A 26,900-nucleotide genomic window follows, 5' to 3' on the forward strand; every position below is an offset into this window, starting at 1 on the left:
ATCACAAGCTGACCTTGTGTATGAATTTTTGTTTCTCATATTCTCTGTAACTGTGGTATATACAACAAAGTTACAATTTCTAAATTAAAATACTGTTCAGAGAAAAAGCTTACATGGCTTACAGGTTTTTTGATGCATGTATGAAAGCTCAGCGCTCAGCTTATATCACAGCTTACAGTTGGGCCAACAGGAAAGTGAGAGCTGTATGATCAATGGTTTCTCCACTTTAATTGGAACTAATTTACTGCGTCATTTGTGAAGGACTATTACTTTTAAACTAGGCTGAAAGACTGCAATGGTTCTTAGTGCTGCAGTCTTGGGGGCTAGTTGACCTTTGGGGACCACCCCAAAGCCTCCTTGGCCAAGAGAGTGTGGATGGCTAACTTGAGCAAGACTCTCTCCACTATAATCAAATTCTTGCCCAGGTGATCAGAACAGCAGTTGCCTCCACTGCTGTTCTGATGGTCACAGTCGGACACATTATTACATACAGTGTATAACATCCGCTCTCCTGCAAGTTCATAATCATGAGGGAGGCTATGACACTAGGCAGCATGCACAGTACATGTTGGCTCAAATTATACATCTCCACCCTTTATCCAGCAGAATCATAACCAGCATTCAAACGAAAGTACCAGCATTCAAATGAAAGTGTGTCTTCACAAGTGACTGAGAATGTTGATGTTTTTGACTTTTTGCATTCATTATCAGTTGTTTCGCTTGTCAGTTTAACGACTTCTCTTTTACAAAGTCCTTTAAGTAATTTCCTGTAATTGTATTTTGAAAATTGTTTTCAAATTTCACCCTCATTTCACCCTCATTTGCCCAGTTTCCCCCAACCCTCCCATTCATTCACATCTCCCACCCCTTCTAACCGATAATACTCAAATGTATTCATAAATACTATAACAAAATGTCTTCAGTCACCGATATGTGTGACGGGACATTGAACAAAATTCCTCTTCCTCCTGCATTCAAACCCTGGACCCTAGATCAAAAAGTCCAACATTCTTAACACTTGTTTATAACTGTCTTTCTTAGACCTTCTTGAACCTGATGTTGCCCATTCTTTTCTCCTTTTTTTTTCTTCTTTGTGTGTGTGTGTGTGTGTGTGTGTGTGTGTGTGTGTGTGTGGTTAAATATGCTGTGGCTGACTGAACAGAAAAAGGAAATCACCCTCAAAAGTGAAGTATGGCTGTCTAAATGGTGGGGTAAAAATGGCCATACATGTAGATGCCCACTCATACATATATTTCATGTGCACATGAAAGTTACAGCCACAAACTGGAGAGAGGAAGGGGGTGGGGGATGGGGGGGAAGGAGGGGTAGAAAGAAACAAAACATTTAGCCAGGCCTGGAGTTAAGTCAGTTAAATTCGAACCTTTATAGTTGTTGTTGGTTTGTTTCGGGTTTTTTTTTTTTCTTTTTTTAATATTTTTTATTGTTGTTGTTTTTGTCCGCTCTGAGCAAAAGGAAGAGCACAGTTTTAAGTGTATATATATGGTGGTGGTGGTGGTAATGATTGTGTGTGTGTCCTGCATTTGTGTGTGTGTGTGTGTGTGTGAGAGAGAGAGAGAGAGAGAGAGAGAGAGAGAGAGAGAGAGAGAGAGAGAGCTGTATCTGGAATGTTTTACTGGGAGTAGAAGGATCAGCTAAAAGCTTCTTTTCACCTAGCCCTGACAAAAAACAACAAAATATACACTGAAACCTGAAAAAAAAAGAAGTTAAAAAAAAACAGAGAGGAGAAAAAAGAGAAGATGTATGGAGATGGAGAACAGAAAGGAAAAAAAAAATCTATGAAGATGTAAAATGAGGAGGAAAAGTACAAGAAAAATCAATAAAACTTTCAAATAAAAAAAAAAATCAACTTGATGAAGCATGAGAAATAAATAAATCAAGAAAGAACTGAAAAAGAAAAATCAAAACCAAAGATTTTTTTTTTCCGCCTAAGGAAAGGAAAAGAAAACAAGAGAGAGAGAATGAACGAACGAAATTGTTTTACTGAACATTGGCCATGGGCCACAATTCAGAACAGGGCAAGGGGAGGGAAAGAGGGCAAGGGAAGGACGGTGTTGGGAAGATGATGGGGTTGGGTGGGGGAAGAGGCTGGCTTAGCAAAGGGTTTTCATTAAAATTAACATGGCTGCTTCTTAACATCCAGCTAACCGCATCGGTTTTAATAGGTTTGAAAGCACCCTCTAATCTGTCCCAAAGGACCGGAAAAATTTAAAAAACCAACACTGGAAGCGAAATCGGCTCAAGTGTGTACTCTCGTTCATGCACAAAAACCAAGGATTTACCACTGGAGTTAACAATTACAAATCAATACGCATACATACACATACATGTACACACATATAAATTAATTAATACACATTAACACCAAAAACAGCTATCATCTCACACATCACAGGCGCAAAGTGGGAATGCCCGATCAGCAGACCCATTTCTCAGGGATGAAATCAATCTTCATTCAATATTAATAATGTACATCAACACAGGAAACAAGAGAGACAGAGAGAGCGAGAGACAGAGACAGACTAGACACACAGAGAGAGAAAGAGAGAGAGAAAGAATTTGTACACTGTAAAAATGAGAATGTGTGGTGTGTATAACATTTTGTGTGCATGTGTTTGCGTGTGTGTGTTGTTGTAGTTGTTGCTGCTGTTGTTAACTGATTTTACATCTTTTTGTTAAGAGTGAAACCACAGTAACCCACTGATGAAGGCTGGTGTGTCAGAAATATTTTGAACAGTGATTTCAATGCACTGGGATATGACTACTTAATGACATCACAGGTAAGGATATGATCAAAGCTGATATGTTGTTCACAAATTATACATATGATATTTTTGGTGCATTTGGTTTCAAACGCATTTGTTTTCCATCTACACAAAATGGATGTTGCTTTTCTGTTTATGAGTAAATGTTTACATATTTATTTTGCAAATGATAAAATTCTTGTACTTTCTCTAGGGACCTCTGAAACCATTTCCAAGCATACAGTTCAACCGAACTTTATCATTAAAACAATAAAATTAAAAATGGGATGGCATCCTGCAGAAAGTGACTGCGGTGCTTCACAGTATCAGTATCAGTAGCTCAAGGAGGCGTCACTCTGTTTGGTCAGATCCATATACGCTACACCACATCTGCCAAGCAGATGCCTGACCAGCAGCGCAACCCAACGCGCTTCACAAACATAAAGCATTAACTCACTCAGTACGGCCAGCCCTCTCTTCTCCTCTACACAGACCCCTCGGATGTCCAGTGGGTGTCTCATTGACCCAACTTTTAGCTTCTATCGTCAGAATTGTGGTATTCTTTGTCAACATTCACCTTTTCAGTATAAGAGCCTTCCGCTTGCAATATTTTGATGGTGATAATTGGGGTGAAACGCTATTAACGTCGTCTCTTTCGCCGTTCGTACGAACAGAGTTAACCCATCCAACCCTGGGGAGTGTACAGCCTTGGCTGGCTTCCCTGCCATTCTGTTGTGAGTAAAAATTAAGAAACTACACTGAAGTCAACCAGTCTTTTCCTTCAAATTGACACATGTTGACAAAGCCGGAACAGTATAGAAGTAAGTTACCTTTGCATGCAGTTAAGGCATACGCAGAATTACATGGGAACTGTTTTAATGAAACAGATTTGACGCCCTAGTAATGCTTGGGTGCATGGTTGAATGAGTTAATCAAATGGCTGATTTCCATTATCATTTGAGGTCTTATTATCTGTAATTTCATTGATTCTATTGCCTGCAGGACATGACATCAACACAGAAAGGACTATATTTAGAATGTCTTGTGTAAAAAGTAATTAGGAAATTTAAGGCCATCAATACAGCAGCCAGCTCAGCCATGGTAACTGATTTGATGTTTCCAACATGAAATGTGTTCTCCATCTTCATGTCAGATTAAACCCACAAAACTCGCTTTTTTCTCAATTACTCATTACTGATCTGTCTTTGTATAAATATGCATAGTTTGTGTGTGTGTGTGTGTGTGTGTGTGTGTGTGTGCGCGCGTGTATGTGTGTGCATGCACGTGTCTGTCTCACTGGCAGCATACCTGTGACTGCATCAGCACATGCCTCTCTCTGTATATGTGTGTGTGCTCACAGTGTGTGATTCAATTGAGCACAACACTTTTGGCACCATTACTCTCTTTACCACTCTCTAGTATGAGCGTCGGCAGCAAATGCCAATCACAAAGTTATGTAAGTTAGTTCCCGACAACTACCCGCCTCCTGAAAACACGAACCTCCAGCAGCAACACACACACACACACACACAAGATCCAAAGCCCTGATAGCCATCAATACACAGAGATCCAGTCGCAGAGCAGACAGAGCAGGCTGCCATGTCCTAATCAATCTGGCGGCCAATACCTGGCGCTCACTGGATCAGCCCGCCTGTAAATGAATTGAGCAGTTATGCACACACACACACACACACACACACACACTCACAGCCTGCCGTCACTAGGCCTGAGTCGTAAAACTAGACAGAAATCACTGCCGAGAGTTGTCAAGCGTAGTGCTTGACACTAAGAGAAAGACCAGAAAGAAGCAGGCTGAAGACACATGTTAATGGAAATCATTACGGAAGCACACACAGCAATCAGGCTTCTGAGCTGTCAAAACTGGATGGGCTTTTTTTGTTTTTGTCTTTCTGGGTGAAATAAAATAGACTTTTTAATTGAATTCATAAACTTGTGAAGATGGTTGAAAACATAACTTGACCGGTTTTTTGTTGTTGTTGTTTTTTTGAAGAAATACTTCATGCATGACCCCGAAAAATTTGTTTCATTTTCTTGTACTCTAACCCATGGAAAACCAAGTGTGCATGGTTTACTTATGAGAACTGTACTTGTCACACAGAAACAATATCATAAAATTGATTCATCAGTTGCTGTTTTTGTTTTATCTATCAATGTAACCCTTGCCACTTAGGGGGAACTCACACACACACACACACACACACACACACGCACGCACGCACGCACGCACACACACACACACACACACACACACCCATGCAACACATCCAAGAAACACACACACACACACACACACACACACACACACACCCATGCAACACATCCAAGAAACACAGACACACACACACACACACACACACACACACACACACACACACCCATGCAACACATCCAAGAAACACACACACACACACACACACACACACACACACACACACACACACACACACACACAATCTTAGACAAACACACACACGCTCCCTTTCAACGCACACAAACATGCAAACTATCCCCCCCACCCCCACCCCACCCCCCCACACACACAGAGTAAAAAAACAAAAACAAAAACAAAACAAAAAAACCCAGCTCTTTTCTCTGATCCAGAGAAAAACAACAGGGGAAAAAAAGAAGAAAAAAAAGATCAAAAGCGATAGTGGGCGAGAGCAATAGTCACTTGTCCATGGGCATTTCACAGTGGGAGGTCCTGGGCTAGGCTGTCGGGGCCAAGCCCCCAGGGAGGGCAACAACTGTGAATCACACACAGGGTGACCAAATCAAACACCACTACCACCACCACCACCATCACCACGGTAGCCACCACCACAGGATCAATAACCACTGGAAAATGGAATCACAAGGGCTCTGCTCCTGTCTCCTCCTGCTATAAGATCCCTCTACTTCCCATTTAGTCAGTCAGACAGACATGGGAGGAGAGAGAGAGATGGAGAGAGACGGACTGACGGACAGTCACATACAGAGTCACAGAGCGGTACATACACAGGGACAGAGAGAGATACAGTCACACAGAGACAGAGAATGATACAGAGACAAACAAACCGACCAAGACAGAAAGGGCTCTGTTCTCTACCTCCTACATTAGGGAGACAATCAAGAAAGGAAGAAAGAGAGGGCAGGGGAGAGAAAGAGAGGGCAGGGGAGAGAGAGAGAGAGGAGGGGGAGAGGAAGAGAGAGAGAGAGAGAGAGAGAGAGAGAGAGAGAGAGAAGGACAGGGAACTGTTACTGCTGCTGTTTCTTCCTGCTATCCCCTACCTCCCAAATCATGCAATCAAGAAAAGAGACAGAGAGAAGAGACAGGGAGTGTGATGGCTGTGATAGGGTGGGGGACAGAATTAGAAAGGGGGAGGCAAGAGTTGAGGGGATTTCAGGGGGATGAGGAGGGGGCAGGGAAGAGGAAGGGGTGGGGATGGAGGAAAGGCAGTAGGGTGTGTGTGTGTGTGTGTGTGTGTGTGTGTGTGTGTGTGTGTGTGTGTGTGTGTGTGTGTGGGTGTGTGTGGGTGGGTGTGGGTGGGTGGGTACGTGCGTGCGTGCGTGCGTGTGCAAGTAAGTAAGCATGCATGCGTGTGTATGCATGAGGTAGCGATTGCCTGTGTCTGTATGTGTGTGTGCGCATGCGTGTGTGTGCCTGCATGTATGTGTGTGTGTGCGTGCCTCTGTAGGTGCACACGCGTGCGTACATGTATATGCGTGCCTGTGTGCGCATGTGCGTGTTGAGAGCGGTGAGGAGGGTGTCATACATCTTTCTCGTTTTTCATTTTGGCTGGAAGGTTTCGATGCTTCTCAAGCTCCCATCTTCAACGTTTATGTCAACAAGCCTGATCTCTTGGCTGCTGTGCAGGGCTGAAGCCCATTTGATGGGATGACTCACTGCCTGATCCCCTTTTCCCTGCAGCTTACGTTGCAAAAGAAAAACAGTTTCTCAGCAACGCCTCAGTCTTGTCTTCCCTGCTTCAAATACAAAACTGTATGCTGACAGTGATGCATGTATACATGTCGTCTTTGCTTAAAATATGAAAATACCCTGTCCATATATATGTATGTATGTAAAAATGTATGTATTATATGTATGTATGTATGCCTTCCTTGCTTCGACAATGAAAATATACTGATTTATATGTACATGTATGTCTTGCTTGATTTATATGTATACAGGTGTACTGACTGCATTTTACTTCTTTTTTTTCTGAGATCATGATTCCTTACAAACGTGGTGGAAAATGGCAGTGATTTATAAAATAAAGTGCTGTAGAAAATGATGGTGACCATGAAATACAATATCAAAATGTCGCATAAAGTGAAATTATGCAAACAAAAGAAGAGCAGTTCCTTTGTATATTCCCTGTTTGCCAAACATACAATTTAGTTTTATTTACAGATGTTGCACTGGTTTGACACTGTCAGTACATGATGCTAAAAACAAATCCAGTTAATGAGTTATTCTACTACTACTACTACTACTACTAATAATAATAATAATAATAATAATAATGATAATAACATGATAATAATTGATAATTATTATAATCATAATAGATAGTACTTATATGGTGCAAACTCCATATATATATATATATATATATATATATATATATGTATATATATATAATGGGCTCTCAGCACCTCACATTCATAATCATATGCAAATATATATATATATATGTACCTTTTGAAAATATTTAATCCCAAACACTGTAGGACAACACGTAATTCATGTTTCCTGAATTTCATTTCTGTTTCTAAGTGAAAGACTTCTGAGTTTACAGGCATGATCAGATGATGCCATATCCATATCTTATACTGCATATCATATTGGTTATCACACACAAATGGTTGTCATGTTCATAAAGTTCTTCAATGAACCATGACAGATTTTGTCTTTCTGGTACTGAGACAGTTAAGCACATTAGTTCAGAGCTTGATGGTCTGCCCATCCCATTGTTCTGGACAACTTAACTCTCTCCATACGAATGGCGAAAGAGACAACGTTAACAGCGTTTCACCCCAATTAACATCATCAAAATATTGCAAGCAGAAGGCTCTTATACTGTTATACTGAAGAGGTGAATGTTGACTGACAAAGAATACCACAATTCTGATGACGGAAGCTATAAAGGTTGGGTCATTCAGACACACACTGGACATTCGAGGGGTCTGTGTAGAGGAGAAGAGAGGACTGGCCGTACTGAATGAGTTAACCCTCTGTCAGATGAATGGAAATCTCTTTCCATCTGTCCACTGGGCCACCAGTTTTAGCCTGTGTTACTGATGATGAGCTTCCATGCAGACAAAATGCAAAGCTTCCCCCTTTCCCTTTTTCAGTTTAACATGTACACCCTCCCTCTCCTGATTTTTATTTTCCTACAATAAATACTCAATCAAATGATGAATTATATTTCATGACTTGTTATCAAATAACAGTCTTTTTACTTTGGGAGGGAAACCTGGAAAGTAGAAATTTGGAGCTGGACAAGTAGACTGGGTTTTTCTTTCTGCATGTCCCTTAAACAACAAAAAAAAAATCATCCAGGAATTTCTAGCCCTGTTAGCACAAGCTCTCAGACAGTTTTGCTATAAATATCAGTCTTCAGACATTCAGACTTCAGACATTATGACTGGCCACCAGGGTCCCTGCAATGTCTAGAGCTCTGTAAATCCCCCAAGTCCTCTTCGGCTTTTGCCGAACCATGGATCAAACAGATACGCTGACACGCCATGAGTAGACATGCTGACTACCCAATATTATCATCAGACTAAACAGGCATGATCAGACAGGGACAGTCAGAATTGTATCATATCTGTGAAAGGCTCTTCTTTCAGTAAGCTAATCATGGAGCCAATGTGCTATTGATAGATCTATCTCTCAAGATACTGCAAGACAATGAGTAGCATGATGAAGCATTAGCTGCAAAGGTCTCAAAACTGAATGCGAAGTCTTTTCTGTGCACAGCAACCTACCCATGAACTTCATGAAGACGTTGAAGACAACAGAATAGCTAGTATCTCTGGTTTGTTAAATTGGATATAAGCAGACAACTGTTTGTTAAATTACTGTCTAAACTCAATGTGTGACTTTTCTGTGCAATGAATTTATGTTCATGTCCATGACTGGGTTAAAATCAATGTAACATTCTAACAAACTTATTACATAAACTTTTGAAAACTAAATTCAAAAAACATAATCAACAGATCAGTATATTAATAAATGTTGGCTTTCTCTTAACTTGAAAGCCTTCAGTTTAGAATTCATTCCATGCAGCAATATTGTTACCAGGATAAATTATCTCTGTGCTCTCTGTTTCTCCACCCTCAGCCCCATGCCCACCTGGTCCTCAAAAATAAGATGCAAGGGTGTAAAATTTAATGAACTACAACCACTCCAGACCTCAATCACAAAGTTCTGGAGTGGAAGGAGGGTGGCAGAATGGTTAAGATGCTTATCTGCCAATACAGTGACTAACTGTAAGGGTATGGTTTCAAATCTTGGTCTCACCCTTTCTCCCAAGTTTGACTGGAGAATCAAAGTGAGCATCCAGTCATTCAGATGACATCAACTTGATCAAGACAATGAATAAACTAGGTCCTATGTGCAGCAGGCACTTGGTGACTGAAAAATAACCCATGGCAGCTGAAGTATTGTCCTCTGACAAAATACTGTATAAGAAATCTACTCTGATAGTGATAGGCAGCGGTACCAAAATACACATGTATACACTCAAGGCCTGACTAGCGCATTGCTTTATGCTGCTGATCAGGCATCTGCCAAGCAGATGTACTGTAGAGTATCTGGATTTGTCCGAATGCAGAACAATACACCACCTTGAGAAACTGAGGCTGAAATCTGGAATGGCCTTGGTTGCATCACCTGTGATAACTACCAGTAACAACTAGGCACTCAATTAATATCAATTACCCAAAAAGACTTGTCAACAGAAGGCCACTGCAGACCCTTGTGCTTCACACACCCACATTCTGTTGATGTCCCTCTGGTCTTTCAAGGACCCTGACTCTAAAACCCAAACCGTTTACCAAAGCCTGACTATGTGCCTGAGCATTCATATTCTGATAAAACAAATGTTACTCAAACTTACTCAGTTACTGCCTAAATTAATTAATTCACAAACGCAGACACCCTTAAAAAATCACAGCAACCCCTACGCTCCCTTAAGGCTTATCTCAACACACAAAACAATTGCCAAAATGAATTCACCAGGACACAGCCAATACCTAGCACAATCCCCTCTGAGCCCCCAACCACCCTCACAATCTCTTTTCTCACACTGTCACAGGTTTCCATCCCCCTAAGCACTGGTTGTTGTCCCAGAATAAATGAGAACAATCAAGTTCAACTGGTGCCATTTTCCATGCGGGGCATGCCAAATTCAGAGGGAAATGAAAAGAAAAAGTTATAAATATAGTACTGTACTTTTGTATAACACACATTTACGGAAGACAATGATTTTCTTTTTCTTTTTTTTTCTTTTGACTGTGCTAGCATGGCATTCAGAGGTGCACAGATTCAGAAGAGTACAAACAACAACAAAAAACTTTTTCAACTAAAAAATTCAAGTTCTCACCCATAAAAATTAATATTCTGATGATAATTACACTCAGTGACTTACACAGTAACGGAATGAAAATTAAGTAATGGTAATGTTTCTGGTATTTCTCTGCTTCTCTTTTAAACATTTTATTGTTTTAAAGTTATGATTCAAGCAAAATGAAATCAAAGTATTCATTTAAATTAAAGCAAATAAACAAATTAATTAAAATGAATGGATGAAATTTTTTAGGTTTCATGCAAAGAAACAACATTAAAATGAATTAGAATAGCTTTGAGTCAAACAAATAATCGATTGATTAAAACAGAAATGAAATAACAGAAACACAGTTCTGGGTGAATATTTAAAATAGGAAATTGTGCAAAGACTTCAACAGGGGAAGCAGAGTCCTGACAAATGGGGAGAAAGAAAGCAGACAGACAGATGCGGTGAGACAGATGAAAGACAAAGAGTAAAAGTCAGTAAACAGTAATTCACAAAATTCACAAAAACACAAATTACAGACTTTATCAAACATACATCACAAATCACATATCCTTAACTTCAGAAACTGTTATTTCTGTACTTTTTTTTAATTTGAGTTTGACATGACATATGGTAGCAGAATTGTATGTCACCCTGACCCAGTTATACTGCAGCTAACAATTAAAATCTACAATCTTGATATAGTCACACCATGTCAATTTTCATGTTCAAATTTGATGTTATTCATGTGGATATTCATATAATGATACATAGTATACATGTATACATGTCATAATTCTCAACGGCTGTAGATCGACTCACAGTCACACAAAAAAGCATAAACACATTTCAAAATACATACAGTATACACACAATTTCTCTCCGTGTTTCACTCACATTCGCACACACACACACACACACACACACCACCTACATGCAGACATGCTCATTATCAAACATTCCCAGCAAATGCCAAAGCTCTCTCAATTCATATGATTGTTGGTAATAGATCTGCCAGTTAGTCTTCTGCAAAATGTGTGCCTCATGTGTACATGTGAGTTTGTATACATGTGTTATAACTGTGTGTGAGTATATATAATATACATGTGTGTGTGTGAGAGAGAGAGAGAGAGAGAGAGAGAGTGAGAGAGAGTGCATGTGTGTGTGTGAGAGAGAGAGAGACAGAGGGAGGGGGGAGAGTTTTTTTTGTTTTTATTTTAAAGAGTGTAAAATCTGTTTATCCCCAATCATCCCTTGATCAGCCGATGGTAATTTGACTGAAAATATTAACTGTGTGAACACACACACACACACACACACACACACACACACAATGACAAACGTGACTATTTAAAACCAAATAAACGCAGAGCCATCTCCTCCTTACCGTTATAAAACGCAGCTATCTTTTTATGCGGAGATGCAGTCACTCGGTCTGGGGAAAGAAAAGGAATCAGACAAAAAGCCAGAGTAATCAACATATTGGTCCCGAGGAAGGTAGCAGACATATTTACTAAACAACACTTGTGAAGGAAATGAAACACAGAGTCAATTCTTTGGTGCCGATGAAAAAATCTGACAGTACATAATTTGTTGCGTCAATCGTTGGGAGGCACTTGTGAGCAGCCAGCCTCAGCAACACATGTTATTTGGCTTTGACCATCCTGTTGAATGAATTAAACATTCGGTGATACACGGAAGGAAACCCCATCGCGCGTGGACTGGTCCATTGTGACAGTAGGAAGGGTGGCTTGGTTGAATATAAAGTCAGCCTGATTTGTTTGTGTAACTTCCCTCCAGATGAATTTTCTCTACTCCCCCCATTAATAATAATTGATTTCTAATGATAGCCAGCCAGTACATCTGCAAAATTGAATGACTATTTCAAAAACAATGCAACAGAAACGACCCGCCATGAAATGGGTTTTACCAAGTAGGGGAGCTCAGTTGCCTTCTGAAAGAAAGCGAAATGGCTTACAGAACTTGGAGTCAATGTAAGGAATGATTTTAACACGAACAGAAAAAGAAAAGGAGAAATCTGTTGATGGATTTTTGTTGATAAATAGCAATATTTCGTTCAAGCTATCTCGTCGTAATGCTGTAGTAAACAATGTTAAGGAAAATGAATTGCGTGCACGTGTTTCTATTTGTTCCTTGCCTAGAAAAACAATATCATGCATGAAAAAATCGTTTTAATTCATTTTCAGCTTTCCAGAAGTTAAAAAAAAAAAGTATTTATACAGTACCGCCACAGTTCCAGAAGCAGACATGGCTGGCATAACTGAGATGCATGCGGTCATGATTTTTGTTAACATGACTTTTAATGCTGTTGTGTCAGTGTGTGTGTGTATGTGTGAGAGAGAGAGAAGGGGGACGAGGGGGCCCTGACGTGCAAGACGTTTTATGCACAAGATACTTATTGAGGCAGGTTTGAGACAGTGTAATCATCTGATGTCTGCATGCACATTTCTTCTCGTGATAATTTTAAACCAGTCTATATATGTAACAGACCAGACTCTGCCCTGTCCAGAAAATACCCGCGTATAAACTTGTCTTGGCCAGAATATGGCCCTGTATAAACTAGTCTGGGCTACATTATACCCAGGGTATAGTTAGGCCTTGACCAGTTTTATATCCTCTGGGCCATTTTATATCCCCACCTCCTCTTTTTCTCTGAAATACCGGTACATTGATATTTGAAGGGTGCCAAGAATTACAACCGTATAATGAAGGCTGGGTGAACTGTGGTGGATTTATTTTTACACACTATTTACCCTACAATGGACTTTTATTCAAAATGGAGAAAAAAGAGAAACAGGTGTATGTGCCTAAAATATTTATCTGCAAAGTCGGTTTTCTTTTTTATTGTTTGAAGGAAGCAAAAAAAAGCTTTTATAGCTACAAGCAAGTTTACTACATTTGCAAAAGTTGTTTATTTAAATGTTAATGGTATCTTTGAATATATTTGTACATTCATAATGTTCTGTTATAGTGTTGAATATGTCATATTTTGGGCATGGAATTTTCATTTGATGGTAGTTCTTCATGTCCCAATTAGAGTGAAAGAATAAATAAAAATTGAATGATTTTAGAGGTAATGTAGAAATGTCGGGGGGTGGGGGTGGGGGGGGGGGGGGGAGAGAAAGAAAGATAGAACAAAAAAGAACAAGATGGTACTGAGGACAGATGTCTCCACAGTAAAGTGTACTGACCAAACACAGATTTCACCTTTACCATCCTCAGTTTTGATCTTGCAGGAAACTGTGTGTCAAGTTTTGTGAAATGTATTGCTCTGTTTTCTCATCACAACAGACTCCTATACATGTGAAATTCAGGCTGCTTCATCTGGAGAGAGAATGTTCTCACAGTACTGTTTGTGCCATCTTTTGTGGTTGTTTTTCTGTCTCATCTGTATATCTTTTTCCACACAAATGTAAACCTTTGTGCTGAATTTTGGTACAAACAATTCTCTTGATGCCATGAATCCCTTTATGTGTGCAAAGTGGGTGCTGCATATTATGAGACATTTTATTATGTCTCCTAAAAGACTAGCATCCAGACTACCACTCATAAGTCTAAATATGAAGTGGAGAGTAAAAATCCAGGTTGTTGAGTGATTCAAGCCCAGGGTCCTTGCATCCCAGTCAGATTCTATCCACTTAACTCACTCAGTACGGCCAGTCCTCTCTTCTCCTCTACACAGACCCCTCGGATGTCCAGTGGGTGTTTGAATGACCCAACCTTTAGCTTCCGTCGTCAGAATTGTGGTATTCTTTGTCAACATTCACCACTTCAGTATAAGAGCCTTCCTCTTGCAATATTTTGATGATGGTAATTGGGGTGAAACGCTGTTAATGTCGTCTCTTTCGCCGTTCGTATGGAGAGAGTTAACTATCATTACATATACTTATTTTTCACACAAGTGTGTCAGCTCAGCTATATTCTCATGTCAATTATCATGGACCAACAGAAAACTGCTTATCAGAAAGAGGTGATGCTGCTGCTCTCAGAGGCGACAAGGCACATGTGTGCCATGAACAGCTTGATCAATGCTCTTTTTTGTTTTACATTATTCAGCCAAAAATGTTATTCAGTGGTCTGTAAACAATAACTGTGTTTTTCAACTGCAAAAAAAATGGAAGTACACATGCAAAAAAGCACCTCTGGTCATGAGCGGTACTCTCATTTCACCAAGCCCCCCAAAAGAAAACTGTGCAAGTTCCCAAGTGGCCCTTTACTTTTTGCGAACTGTGTATAACAGAAGTTCCAGACCACATGTTGGTAGTGGTAACTGGGTTCAGAGTCCCTTGAGAAGCAGGTTGTTGAAAAGCATTTAAAGTTTCTATTTACAGGCTTTGTAACCACCCACTGTTGCTTAGCTATGCTTCAAAGATGCTTAGCAGCTGTAAACAAAAAAAACAAAAAAAGGAGCTTTAACCCCTTGACCGCAGAAGCATGGAGTAATGAGATCAGTGTGGTGTGAGATTTAAGTGCAGTTACTACTTTCTGTATCATTATCAATGGTGTCATTGATTTGGTTGAACATAAGTAAAGCAAATTCGTGCAATCTCAAAGGGGGGAAAGTCCAAATAAAGAACGGAGACCGACATCCTGACCAGTTTCCTCAGTCTTACTTTTGTGAAGTGACTGCCTTTAACTGATGACCTTACTTGTCAGCAGCAGTCAAGGGGTTAAAGGTTTTTGGACCACCCACATATCAAGCCCCTCTCAGCCCTTCTCCCCACTCCCAGCATGCGTTCCATAACACCCATTTCAATCATACATTACAATTAGTGTAGGCTGTTCGCATTTATAACTGAATGATGTGGCTTCATTTTTCTTTTTTGTTTGTTTTTCAACTAGCCACAGACATTGTTTAAACAGTCCCTGACTTAAAAGAGAAAGTCCGATGTCTGTGTGTTCTTGTCAACTGTCTGTACAATAACTGTTTACGTGATCATGTATGTTCATTTAACTAAAGTTCAACAGTTCAGTTACACCCACACCACTTGACCCACACCACCCTTTTTCCATCTTTTTGTTTCTGTTTTTTGTTTTTATGTGCAAAGATGTGGTGCTTATAAATTGTATGCACGCATACATCTGTACACATCAATGTGCTAGAATTGATAAATAGGAAAAGGAAAATCAGCTGCTCAGATTCCAGAGCAGATTACACTTTTGACATCAGAATCTAGATGGCAACATGAGTGATCTTGGTTCATCAAAAATAATTAATCATTCCAATAAACACTGAAAATCCAGGCCTCCATGAAACAAATTTCAGGTCAAAAGACCTCTCTCCTACCAATAAAAATATCCCCTTGTCCAGATTCAACCCACATTCTTAACTTTGACCTTTCAACTCACGAGGTTTTACCTCTTTTGCAACAAAGGACAGGGTATCTTCATCTGAGCTATTGACAACTGTACCTCTTCAGTAGTTCAGGGTGTTGGGGCTCCTTTATGAAGCAGCAGATTCACTCTAAATCTGCTCCAGAACCAAGACAGCATCAGATGTGGTTATCATCATCACTATTGCTATAACCCATACACAGCCATCAGAGCTGGTAAGTGAGCCAAATTTTAGCTTTATCGATTCAGAAACGTGGGTGTGTATAGTCATTGCAACAAACAAGCGATGCTGTACATGCCCCCTTATATTCTGTTCTTGTCCCTTAACTGGGGTGCTGCACATAGCTGTTCACAACATTCCTCCATCTTCCTCCTTCCACCGTTCCATGGAGAATTGATTTAAGCAAGGCAATTGGATCTTGTTTTTTCATGACCATATTAACATTGTTCTCTTTTCTGAACCGATATCAGTAAATCTTTATATATGGTCTAATGTCTTGCTCAATGATTTGGCACACTTGTTCATAGATGATTTGATCAGTGCATCTGATGTTTTGTATCTTCAGATAACACCTCATTTCTGTGACTTGGATTCTTCTTTCCAAATCCGCTGTGAGGGTCCATGTCTGGCACGTATGCATGAAGATGGAATATATATACAAGTGCACTCAACAGCCTGATCTTTTGTTTCATGGAATGTCTTTCCAGAATCTTTTGTTTATGGAGATGTTGTCCTGGTTTCAATCTGGACAGTGCTGATGTTGTCTTTCCTAACCTTGAGAGGATTTATGGTTTGGATCCTTTTTATTGCTATTTGTGGATTCCAATTAAGTGAACTACTTAACAGTTCCATGGACAGTTATATCAGCAGTTATGGTGGTGTTGGCTGGCAATCAGTTTGGTCTTTTCAGCTCCGATTTCCATGCCATACCTTGTTGATGTTTCATACTGAGTAAATATTCAACACAAACTTCACATGGGCTTCAAACTTGCTCACTCAAACAGACAGTTTTGCAAAATATTTACTGCCAGTATTCCAGCATCACATGTACCGATGGCAAATGTTAAATTCAGATTAACACTTGCCCCACAATGCAAAGAATAGGGTTTCAATGCTTTGACAGATATAAATTCACATATCTCGATTCTTAACAAGCAATGCAAAAGACTTAAGTTTTCAAAAGTCTTTGGCAGATGTGATTTCAATGGGGTTTTTTCTCTCAGTACCATTCTTTAACTAAAAACAAATAATGTGACTAATGACAGCCTACAAGTCAAGTTTTAACACAACCAAGCACTACTGATGTTAACTGAAACTTCATTCTTTGTTTCTAGTTTTGTGTCTGAAAACTATCACATGCTTTTCTTTCAAACAATTTTGAACACCCTGACACTGCAGTGTGTGCTGAATGCAAACATCTTCATGGGGAAACAGTGTCAGATAATCAGTGCACTCCAATAGCGCTAGTTCACACTCTGCAACAGCATGGTTTGGATTGAATGAAATATTACCACTTGAACTGTAAAAAGACAGGACTCAGTGGTTCAGATGTTAGCTAAAGTGTCAAAGATTTACCAGAGAACCAAACATCTCTAAAGTCAAGTGTGTGGGAGACCAAACGCCTACACTCAATAAAGTGGACACCACAGCAAGAGTTATTCCACTGTTGAAATGCTTCTGTTCTGTAAAGGGCACCTCCAATGATGAACAGTTCTGTAAGCAGTGAAGGTTCATGTCCACCAGATAAGACGTAAGTAACTGCCCTGCTAACAAAATAACATAACTGATGCCAAAAGACTACAACTGAAAATGTATAGAAAATCTAATGCTGTTAAAAATAAGAAAAGAAAAAAAGTTTCAGTAGCTCTCTCTTTTGCACACACATAGGACACATAAGCATGCATGAATCTCTCATACCTCTTTCTCTTGCAAACACACATACACCTTTAGACATAAACTTCTTAACTATCATATTAAAGAAAGAAAAAAGAGCACAAGTCTCACTCTCAACAACATAGTTCTCTCATCATTCACATCTACCCCTCCATGCACAGCCATACCAAGAGTCATTCTGTCATAGTGCCAGCATCAGCAGTCCCTAGGAAGCCATTAACCCCGCACCATTGTCGAGTCGCTTCAGTGGTATTCAATGCATTAGATAGTCAAATTCCCGAGTTCAAGCCCAGATCTCAGCATACCTGGCACGTTTAGGATGGAGATCTTTCCAATCTCTCAGGTCAATATATATATATATATATAGACCTGCTAGTGCCTAAACCCATTTTGTATGTATACGCATACAGAAGACCAAATACACATGTCAAAGATCCTGTAATCCATGTCAGCGTTCAGTGGGTTATGGAAATAAAAACATATCCAGAATGTACATGCCTGAAAAAGGAGTAAGGCAGCCAATGGAAAGGGTAAAAATCTAAAAGCATGCTTGTACGTATGAATGAATGTGGGAGTTGCAGACCACAACCACAGAAGAATGGCATCTGTCCTAACCCAACATAAACAGAAAATTGACTACAGAACCTTACTGACGATGCTAAACTGGTTAGCTGAAGAACCAGGGTGATTATGGGATGAAGACAGTCCAAAGACAGCTCCTATGGATCTACCTGCAGCAAACACTTTGACATGCACTCCCTCACATCATCAAAGTGAAGCTGAATACAAAGAATGAGGTGGGTGATGATAATGATAGCACTGTGATTGTGTGTTGCCATTTTTGAATCCTACTGTTCATACTGTACATTGTTTTGTGTTGGTGCTACCACTACCAGGTCTGAATACATGTTGGCCCAGGAGATTGGAAAAATCTCCATGTCTGATGCTTTACAAACAGAACTCTTTAAAGACATGCTCACACAGTTCCAGGAACTCAAATAAGATCAAGAATGCGGCCTTGCTCTTACCCTTCACTCACCTCACAAACTTTTGATCACACAAGTCACGATTAGCTGCCAAAGCAGGTATGCAAATCTGCAAGGACACACAACCTCATTCACCAAAGAACATGCTGTTCGATTCAGTCGGAGGTGTCATATTTTCATCTGAGAATAACTCAAGAGATTTTCAGGAATAGATTTACAACACCTATTAAAATTGAAACTACAGGTTTGATAGAACTGAATAAAATAACAGCTTTTGATGATCAAAATCCAAAACAGTCCACTGGGAAGTCATGACCTTTTTCTTGGTCCTTGTTGGATGACAAACTACACTTTCAACAGATTCACTCCGATGCTGAACATGTTCAATTTCTATCAAGCAGTCAACACCTCAAGCACAAGAATGAGTACAAGAGTGAAGACTAGTTCCAGTGCCTTGAACAGTGTGAACACATCTTAAGATATAAAGAAGTACATGACTGAAATAATGTGCACCCAAGAAATGGCTCTTTATTATTTGTTGTTAAAGATTTCAGAAGCTGATCTCAACTCAGTCAAGTGATTGCACAGGTGGACAGCTTCCTTTATAATCGTGACAGAACTTTGGGGTCAACAGTTTTCATGTCCACCTCTGGATCTGGAACGGTCCGAACTTCTAACATGTACTGGAGGTAATAAAAACACTAATCCAATGCAACACAGACTGCCCACTTTGTCGTCTCTGCTCAACAAAACAAGCCCACACATTCCACATTAATACAAGGAGTTCCACCTTCTCCAGTCATTCTTGTTTTTCCGCTTCCCTCCTCCATTACCTCAGATCAACTTAACACATACGCACACATCCACTCTCACATCTTTACCACTGCCACTTTCAAGAAGCTGCTGCAAAGTCTTGTGCATGGAACAGGCCTTGACCTAGTCCCCTCCCACATACACAAACGTGATTCACTGAACTCAAGAACGTTAAAATTACACCAGCAAATTGTGGGTAGGTTTCTTCCCAGGCCAGGCCTCTTTGGCATATTTCTTTTTGCGTGGCTCCTTGGGCCCCTCCTCCGGAACGAATGGGGCGGCTGTGGGAGGTACTGAAGGGGGCACAGGCTCGTGGTCCACGTCAGGGGCCAGGTTAGGGACAGGGATCCCCAGCTTGGCGGCAAAGGTCAGGGGGTGGGCCAGAGTGGAGCCTGCTGTGTGCCCCGGCAGATCCCCAAAGTGAGATATTCTGCTGTGCTGCTTGAGGTCACCCTCCAAGCCCGAGGTCAGGTTCCCATCCAACTTGGCTCTCTGTGGACATGATAAAAATAATCATAATAATAATCTTATGATAAGTTTATTTATATAGAGCCCTTTCAGAATACGGTTTGCTGACAGCACCTTTCAACACAACAGTTGCAATAAGGACACATCACAATACAGAACACCATTCATCAAAACATGGAAACAATTTCTACTGAGTGAGAAACCTTACAAACTATAACAAAACTATGCATCATTAATCAAAGGCAGTTTTGAACAGATAAATCTTGAGGCTGGCCCTGAAGCTGAAAGTCCACTGGCAGTGTCTTAATCTATATAGCAATAAGTTCCACTGGGAGGGTGGTGAATAAGAAATAACTATGACTGAAGGACTTTTTTCTAACAGTGGGAATTTGGAGAACACAACTGTCTGATGACTTCAAACTTAATTCTGTCCTCATAAAACAAGGAAAATGTTCATGCAAGCATGTAAAAACACAAAAGACAAGCATAAAGACATACTCCACATGCCCTTACCCCTTCTAATGTGCAAACATACAGTACACTTGTTAGTGCACACAAATGTACTTGCGACCCCCCCACCCCCTCCCCTGCCCACTATCCTTATTTTCTTCACAAACAATGACCAAAGCCCACCCCAAAATTCATCATTCTAAATAAAGGAACTTTTCCTTCTTTTTTTTCCACACATACTGACTACAGCCCAGATCATTCTCCATCATTCTAAATAAACGGAATTTTCCTACTTTTTCTCCACATACAATGACAACAGCTCATTGTACAGAATTTCAAATGGAACTGTTACCTTTGTGGGTATGACAGTAGTCTGTACCAGGTTTCGGAAGCGTCCAATAGATGGATCTATGTCTTCTGCAATTCAATACAGATCATCACTCAAATCACAGTCCACACAACTAAAAAACAAAAACTGGTAGTACTGGTAAGACTCCTTGCAGAAGATTTGTCAACACTTTCTCAAAAAAGCAAAGGCATGCTCAAAATTTGTTTTTTACTCAGCATTCAAAGCATGGTAAGTTTACCTTGCAGATTTCCGTTAACCAGGCAGATTTTCACATCTGAACTTTTCTTTGCACAAACGCGCATTTTTGGTCTAAAAAAAAGTAATACATAAAAATTCCAAAGATAAAGAAAGACCACAAGGGGAGACTGTTGACAAAATCTGAATAGCCAATCATGAGTGTGTGCAATGTACCTGTATATATGTATGTGCATGTTAAACTGTATGCACTGTGTTTGTATGCAGGTGAACTGAGATCAGCATGTGTGTGAGAAAGAGGGTGATAGATATACAGACAGACAGAGAAAGAGAAAAGCAAGTCTTATTTCTTGCATATATACACAAGTCATTATTTGAAATGGGTGCTGTATGTGTAATGCTGTCTTGTTTATGGTTGTCACACAAGGATGCATCCACACACACACACACACACAAACACACACGCATACACATGCACACACACACACAAAAGAAAAAAAAAATGATTGTGAGAGAATGAATCCTACTACATAAAAAAGAAGAAATAATCTCAGAGGGAATGGAACACATACCTGGATTAATGATTTCTTCTTCATCAGCAAAACTGACGTGTGTTGTCTTAGGCTTTCTCTTCAACGGATTGGGAACATCGACAATCTCAGCCACAGAAGCAATGCGTCGATTGTGAGCTGTGTTAAATTCTGTAAGATTCTGCAATGCAAAAATGATGCTTTATCATTGTGTGCACTGAGCTGTGTTGAGGAACTGTAATGAAATGCAGTGCTTCATTACACATTTTGCACTTACATGATTATGGTCTTTATAAAATAAAAATGAGTGTGAAAACATATGTGCAAATGTCTCTTGATATAATACTAATAGCCGGTTCTTTTACTGACAATCATAAAAGATAAAATACATGCTTTAAACTTTAAAAACAAAACAAAAAACAGAACAAAAACAAAACAAACACAATAATGACAACAATGATATGATGGAGAAAAAAAAAAACAGAAAATGAAGGTCAAGTCAACAGCCAGAAGTCATATTAACAGGCAATTCTGAAACAAATGATTGAATCCAACTGTCCTGATATCATGACGACAGTACAAGAATAAATTTTCATAATTCATAAATATTCCAAATCCCAATGCTGCTTGTAAGAATTTCATTTTCAGGTACCATTTTCTGTGTGTTAGAATCATTTTGTATCACCACCTGATCTTTTTTTTTTCCAAACAAGCTCTCACAATTAGTGTGCACTGAACCCAAGCGCATGTCCATCTTCAGTACAGCACTGATGAAGGCAGCAGGATGGCAATGGAAAGTTACAATGTCAGTAAGCTTTTCTTTCTTAGTGTACAGTTTCAAATTCTTCCCTTGCCTCACAATTATTGTTACAATAATACACTTACATCAAGTTCTGTTTCCGATTCAGGCAGTCCCAACAAGTTGCCCTCCTTTTCTGTCTGGTGAGTTCCATCCTCGTCCAACCCACCCGGCCCAACTGGTTGTGGTCGTTCACGTATGATATACACACGGGTGGATGCACCAAAGTGAATCTCACTGTCCAGAGGAACTTGTTGTGGCTTCTGTTTCTCCAGTCGGATTTGTCCAATGAATGTCCCATGAGCTGTGGAACAACTAGTCTGATCAGCTGCTGTTACTGTGATGTGGAAGAAACATTTTTTTGTGAAATTACACTATTTTCTCACAAGAATGCATACAGATGTACCTGAACACACACTCTCTGCACCTTTCTCAATAATATAAACACCATACACACACACACACACACACACACACACACACACACACACACACGCTCTGTGACAAACAGCTCATCTTCATTGTTCAATCTTGTACAGAAAAAAAAACACAAAAATAATTCTAATTGGAAACAGTAAGAAGTTTAAATCCAGATCAATCCAATGTTGCCTTAACAAGGTGGTTACAGAACAATTACATGTATTTGCAGCTATAAAAAAAAAAAGAAGAAACCCACTTCTTACCACTGATCTATATGAGCTAATACTGGGTCAATTCAGAACAGTCACACACAGACTTAATCCTTCACATGTACTTATCTTGAAAAATTGCACCGGTAAGTACACTAATGACTCCAATTTTAATAGCCAGACAACAGAAGAGCACATATCAAACATCCTTAACATAAAAGAAATTTAATGGTCAATTCTCAATATTCCATCACTACATTTGATTTACATGTCTCAAACAAGCTAAAAAGTCAACTGAACCACAAAGACACAGAGAGCAAAGATGAAAAACACTGACAGCAAGCCGACATGTTTTAATACTCACTGCTGCCAAGATCCATGATGAAAGGTCTGTTCAGATGACGATGCCACACCAGCGCCGCATGGACGCGTGAACACGAGGAGTGATCAATTGGAAAATCACACAGCTGTTTGTTGCGTCCAAAGAAGTAGCACTTCTTTTCATCTATCATCAGTTTCTGCACAAAAAAAGATTTTAAAAAAATCTAAACATAAAAAGCATTGCATGTCCATAATGAATAAAAATAAAAATGGGAGAAAACAATGTCAATAACTAATGACTTAATAAGATTTTTTTCCTTTTTTTTTTTTCAAAATAATAATCATTAACAAGGAAAGGAAGTCTGAAGGAGAAGAAAATTCGCATGAGCAGATAACCTGCCCAGCAAAAGGCACATGTGGGCACTTCCTGTTCAAGTCTAATGTTCTGCAGTTCAATATTTAGAAGTTGTCTGGTGTTTTCCTGTTAGAATATCAAATATCATCTTGTAAAATAAATAAAATTACAAAAGTACCAACTGTTAATTTCCTATTCAAAAAGTTCTAGGTTCCCCTTATTCTACACTTCCTGTTATAATGCTTAAGCTGATAAAAACATTTAAATATAAATCCAGTTTAGTGTCACTTTTTTTTAAGACAGAAAAACTGTGTGACCACAAACCTGGACCATTTTGGAGTCTTTCATGACATCCAAATGGAGACCTGCTGGTGGCTTGCCTGCCCTGCACATGATATTATTTATTTTAAAACTAGAAAAATACAAACACATTGCCTCTATTAGTCTATAAATTTGCAACAAAATGTCAATAAATAAAAATTATACATTTCTATTGACATATGTTATATTTTTTTTATAATCAAATCAGTCTTAACTACAGTATAAGAGCAAAACTAGCGTAAAAAAAACTTTCAACCTGTCTTCTATCATTGAGGGTGAACAACACTTTAAAAGATTATATCAAATAAATCAGTAAATCAGTCATTCCATATGAATGTCACAGAAAATTCAAACTGCATAGTGCACAAGCAACAAATATGTATGCAAATTTATCTAATCAAAACAAATTTCAATGTTAAAAAAAAAAAACTGGACCCTCGGGTATAACAAACATAACAAAAAGTATTTCCTGGAAAAGACATCATCAAGAACATGAATGAAAACAAGATTAACTCAACTGAAGACAAAAATGAATGAAACAAAGTAGAATACTATAAGCTGAAATGGGAAGACCAGACGACATGGCTAAATGCCATCCACTTCATTGCCGACATACTTCTTTCTTGAAATTATTATCTTTATGATACATGGCATAAGACATGTTTGTAATACAAACTGTGTTGCTCAAAGTTTCTGTGTTGCTGTTTAAACCTATAGGAAACCAATAATACAGCCCTCCCATGTAATTTCAAATTTTATCAGCACTGAGCTGCAATTATCCCACTCATAATATAAATTATATAATCCCTCATAATGCTGAAAAAGCATCCTCAAATCTATGTGTTGGGGGGGGGGTGGGGGTGCGGGGGGGGGGGGGGTTCTCTTGCCTGCTCAGTGACCTCAGTATTGATCTTTTCCTGCAGTTCCAACTTCCATGCATGCCTGGGTGAGTTCTTCACTAATGGCAGTTTCATAGGGACTGTCAGTGTCACTGGAGGGACATGGTTACAGACTTCACTCATGCCATATCATGGGGACGTGCTTATTCTCTGGTTTGACAAGCAATCATTAATTATTTTTAAAAGCATGGGGGCTCAAAAAGTAGTTTCTTGTATTAGTGGATAGTATAAAGGCCATAAGCTCAGATGGTCATTTGCTCCATGCTCAGCATACAAATGTGCTAAATTTACTGCTAACTAAGCCTGCAGTGACAGTTGCCTCACTCAAATGGTTCCCCCAGCACCCCCCTCCCCTCCCCACAGATGGTTCATACAGAGGAGGAATTTTGACATTGCTCCAATTTGCTGTTAAAATGCAATAGCCATGATACAAATTGTAAATGGCCTGTCATTCTGTTACATTTGGTTGAGTGGAACCCCTTTTATAAAAGTTTAATCTTGTGAGTCTGATCTTGCGTTAACTTTTGCAGGGAAAGGAGCATGTTGTGAATGCAGCCTGGGCTTCTGGTCTTGTTCATCCTTTGTTATGAAGTGGGCATCTTGGCATTATAATTATTTATATTCATCTGGCATCCTCATGATCCTGTCCCACACTGGAGCGCAATTTTCTAACTGTATACTGTTGTAGTTTGATCAAACCAGTGCTATGTATGCTTGGCTTCTGCACTCTAGAGGCAACTCCTGGTGTGCGGGAATCCCAGAGTAGATCCAACTTCGCAGCATAAAAAATCAATCATTATATTGGGTAGGATGTCCTTTTCTCGTTAATCTCTATCAGCACCCTAAGCAGCTACTTCAATCAATTATTTTCTTTATTTCTTTTTAAATACAGTTTCAAACTTTCCTGGGCTGAAGACTATAGAGTCAAGTGCATTTGAGAGATTTGCCTGGGTGGACCCTTTCCAAATCCCTGAGCTGTTTGCGTATGTATCAGTGCATGTGAATTTGCTGTGTCTTCTTTACTGTGCACAGCCACAATCAGCAACGCACACTGGTTGGGATTTTTCAACCACTAAACTTCCACAGATGAAAGTAAATAAAGGAAATATGAAAAAGTTATAAATGAAATAGAAACACTAACAGTGTGCACTGCGTTGCACACTGGGTTGTTGTTTTTTTTCTTCCGAAATTGACGTGAATGCGTTCTAAAAGTGTACTACTTTCTTTTCCCTATATCAGAAACATCAAGTGAGAGAAAAAAGCAAACACTATCACATCCTCGTCATGAACAACCCCATTTAGTCATTGGAAGACATTGCACTGTTCACTGTTCACCCACTGGTCGGCGTGTCGAAGTTGCACTTAACAAAACGGATGACAAGAAAACAAGAACACCTGTTTCAGCTACCACAGCAAGTGCAATGTGATATGACTCGCCGGATTCACCTGTACATGATGCAAAGAAAAAAGCACAAATAATCGACCATAATGGCACCGAAATAAACTAACCATGATGGAACTTCGAAATTATTGACAAGAGGACCCGCCATGTTGATATTTAGCTTCAGAGAGATAACTGTGTTGTCAACACAATCATGGGATGAATCGTTACCTCCCTTGCCGCGTGTGAGTGTGTGTGTGTGTGTGTGTGTGTGTGTGTGTGTGTGTGTGTGTTTCTTTAATACATCTGGACATGTTTCATTTCAGCCTCAAACTGCAACTGAGAATGTGGTAAATGTATTCATGAAGTTGGTTCAGTTCTTCTTCGTCTTCTTCAATCTTCTAGTCACAACGTTTTGTTCAGACCTTCAAGTGACTTGGGTGTGCACAGCGCTCAAAAGAAAGAGAGAGAGAGAGAGAGAGAGAGAGAGAGAGAGAGAGACAGACAGACAGACAGACAGACAGACAGACAGAGACAGAGACGGAGACAGAGACAGAGACAGAGAGAAACAAGACAAAACAAAACAAGACAAGACACAATACTACATAAAGTCATAAACGGGCTGAGTATGGTAATAATAAGATACATCAGTAGAAAAACATGAGAAAGAAAACTGAAAAAAGAAAAACGCGCCGGACGGTACGCCGCGAGTGCGCACTGCACGGCTCAGTGACACGCACACGCACGCACACACACACACACACACACACACACACACACACACACACACACACACACACACACACACACTGACAAACACTCGGACACTGCGGA

General features: G+C 39.6%; 2 protein-coding genes across 2 annotated transcripts in view; both read right to left on the reverse strand.

Moving 5' to 3' along the window:
* Positions 1-11,997, reverse strand: part of LOC143280609 (pikachurin-like) — a 49,718-nt gene extending 37,721 nt beyond the window's left edge. Inside the window, 1 exon segment of the mRNA XM_076585324.1 lies at positions 11,709-11,997. Within this exon segment, the coding sequence (XP_076441439.1) occupies positions 11,709-11,829 (121 nt within the window). The 5' untranslated portion in view covers positions 11,830-11,997.
* Positions 11,998-19,064: 7,067 nt separating this feature from the next.
* LOC143280073 (nuclear inhibitor of protein phosphatase 1-like) lies at positions 19,065-26,245 on the reverse strand. The gene is made up of 7 exons (XM_076584578.1): positions 26,195-26,245; positions 23,790-23,850; positions 23,154-23,307; positions 22,247-22,464; positions 21,404-21,542; positions 20,640-20,704; positions 19,065-19,861 (listed from the first exon to the last, which is right to left on the reverse strand). Exons 1-7 carry the CDS (start codon positions 26,233-26,235, stop codon positions 19,547-19,549), a joined length of 993 nt encoding a protein of 330 aa, XP_076440693.1. The 5' UTR covers positions 26,236-26,245; the 3' UTR covers positions 19,065-19,546.
* Between the last annotated feature and the right edge of the window lie 655 nt (positions 26,246-26,900).

Source organism: Babylonia areolata, chromosome 3, assembly GCF_041734735.1.
Source record: "Babylonia areolata isolate BAREFJ2019XMU chromosome 3, ASM4173473v1, whole genome shotgun sequence".
Lineage (NCBI taxonomy): Eukaryota > Metazoa > Mollusca > Gastropoda > Neogastropoda > Buccinidae > Babylonia > Babylonia areolata.

What these genes read in the sequence shown, in the direction of transcription:
- LOC143280073 (XM_076584578.1), bottom strand. Translation starts at nt 26,235, where the DNA reads ATGGCGGGTCCTCTTGTCAATAATTTCGAAGTTCCATCATG. An exon ending in AAGACTCCAAAATGGTCCAG is followed by an intron (nt 23,308 to 23,789) that starts GTTTGTGGTCAC and finishes TTTTTTGTGCAG; the next exon opens with AAACTGATGATAGATGAAAA. An exon ending in AGAAGAAATCATTAATCCAG is followed by an intron (nt 20,705 to 21,403) that starts GTATGTGTTCCA and finishes ATTGAATTGCAG; the next exon opens with AAGACATAGATCCATCTATT.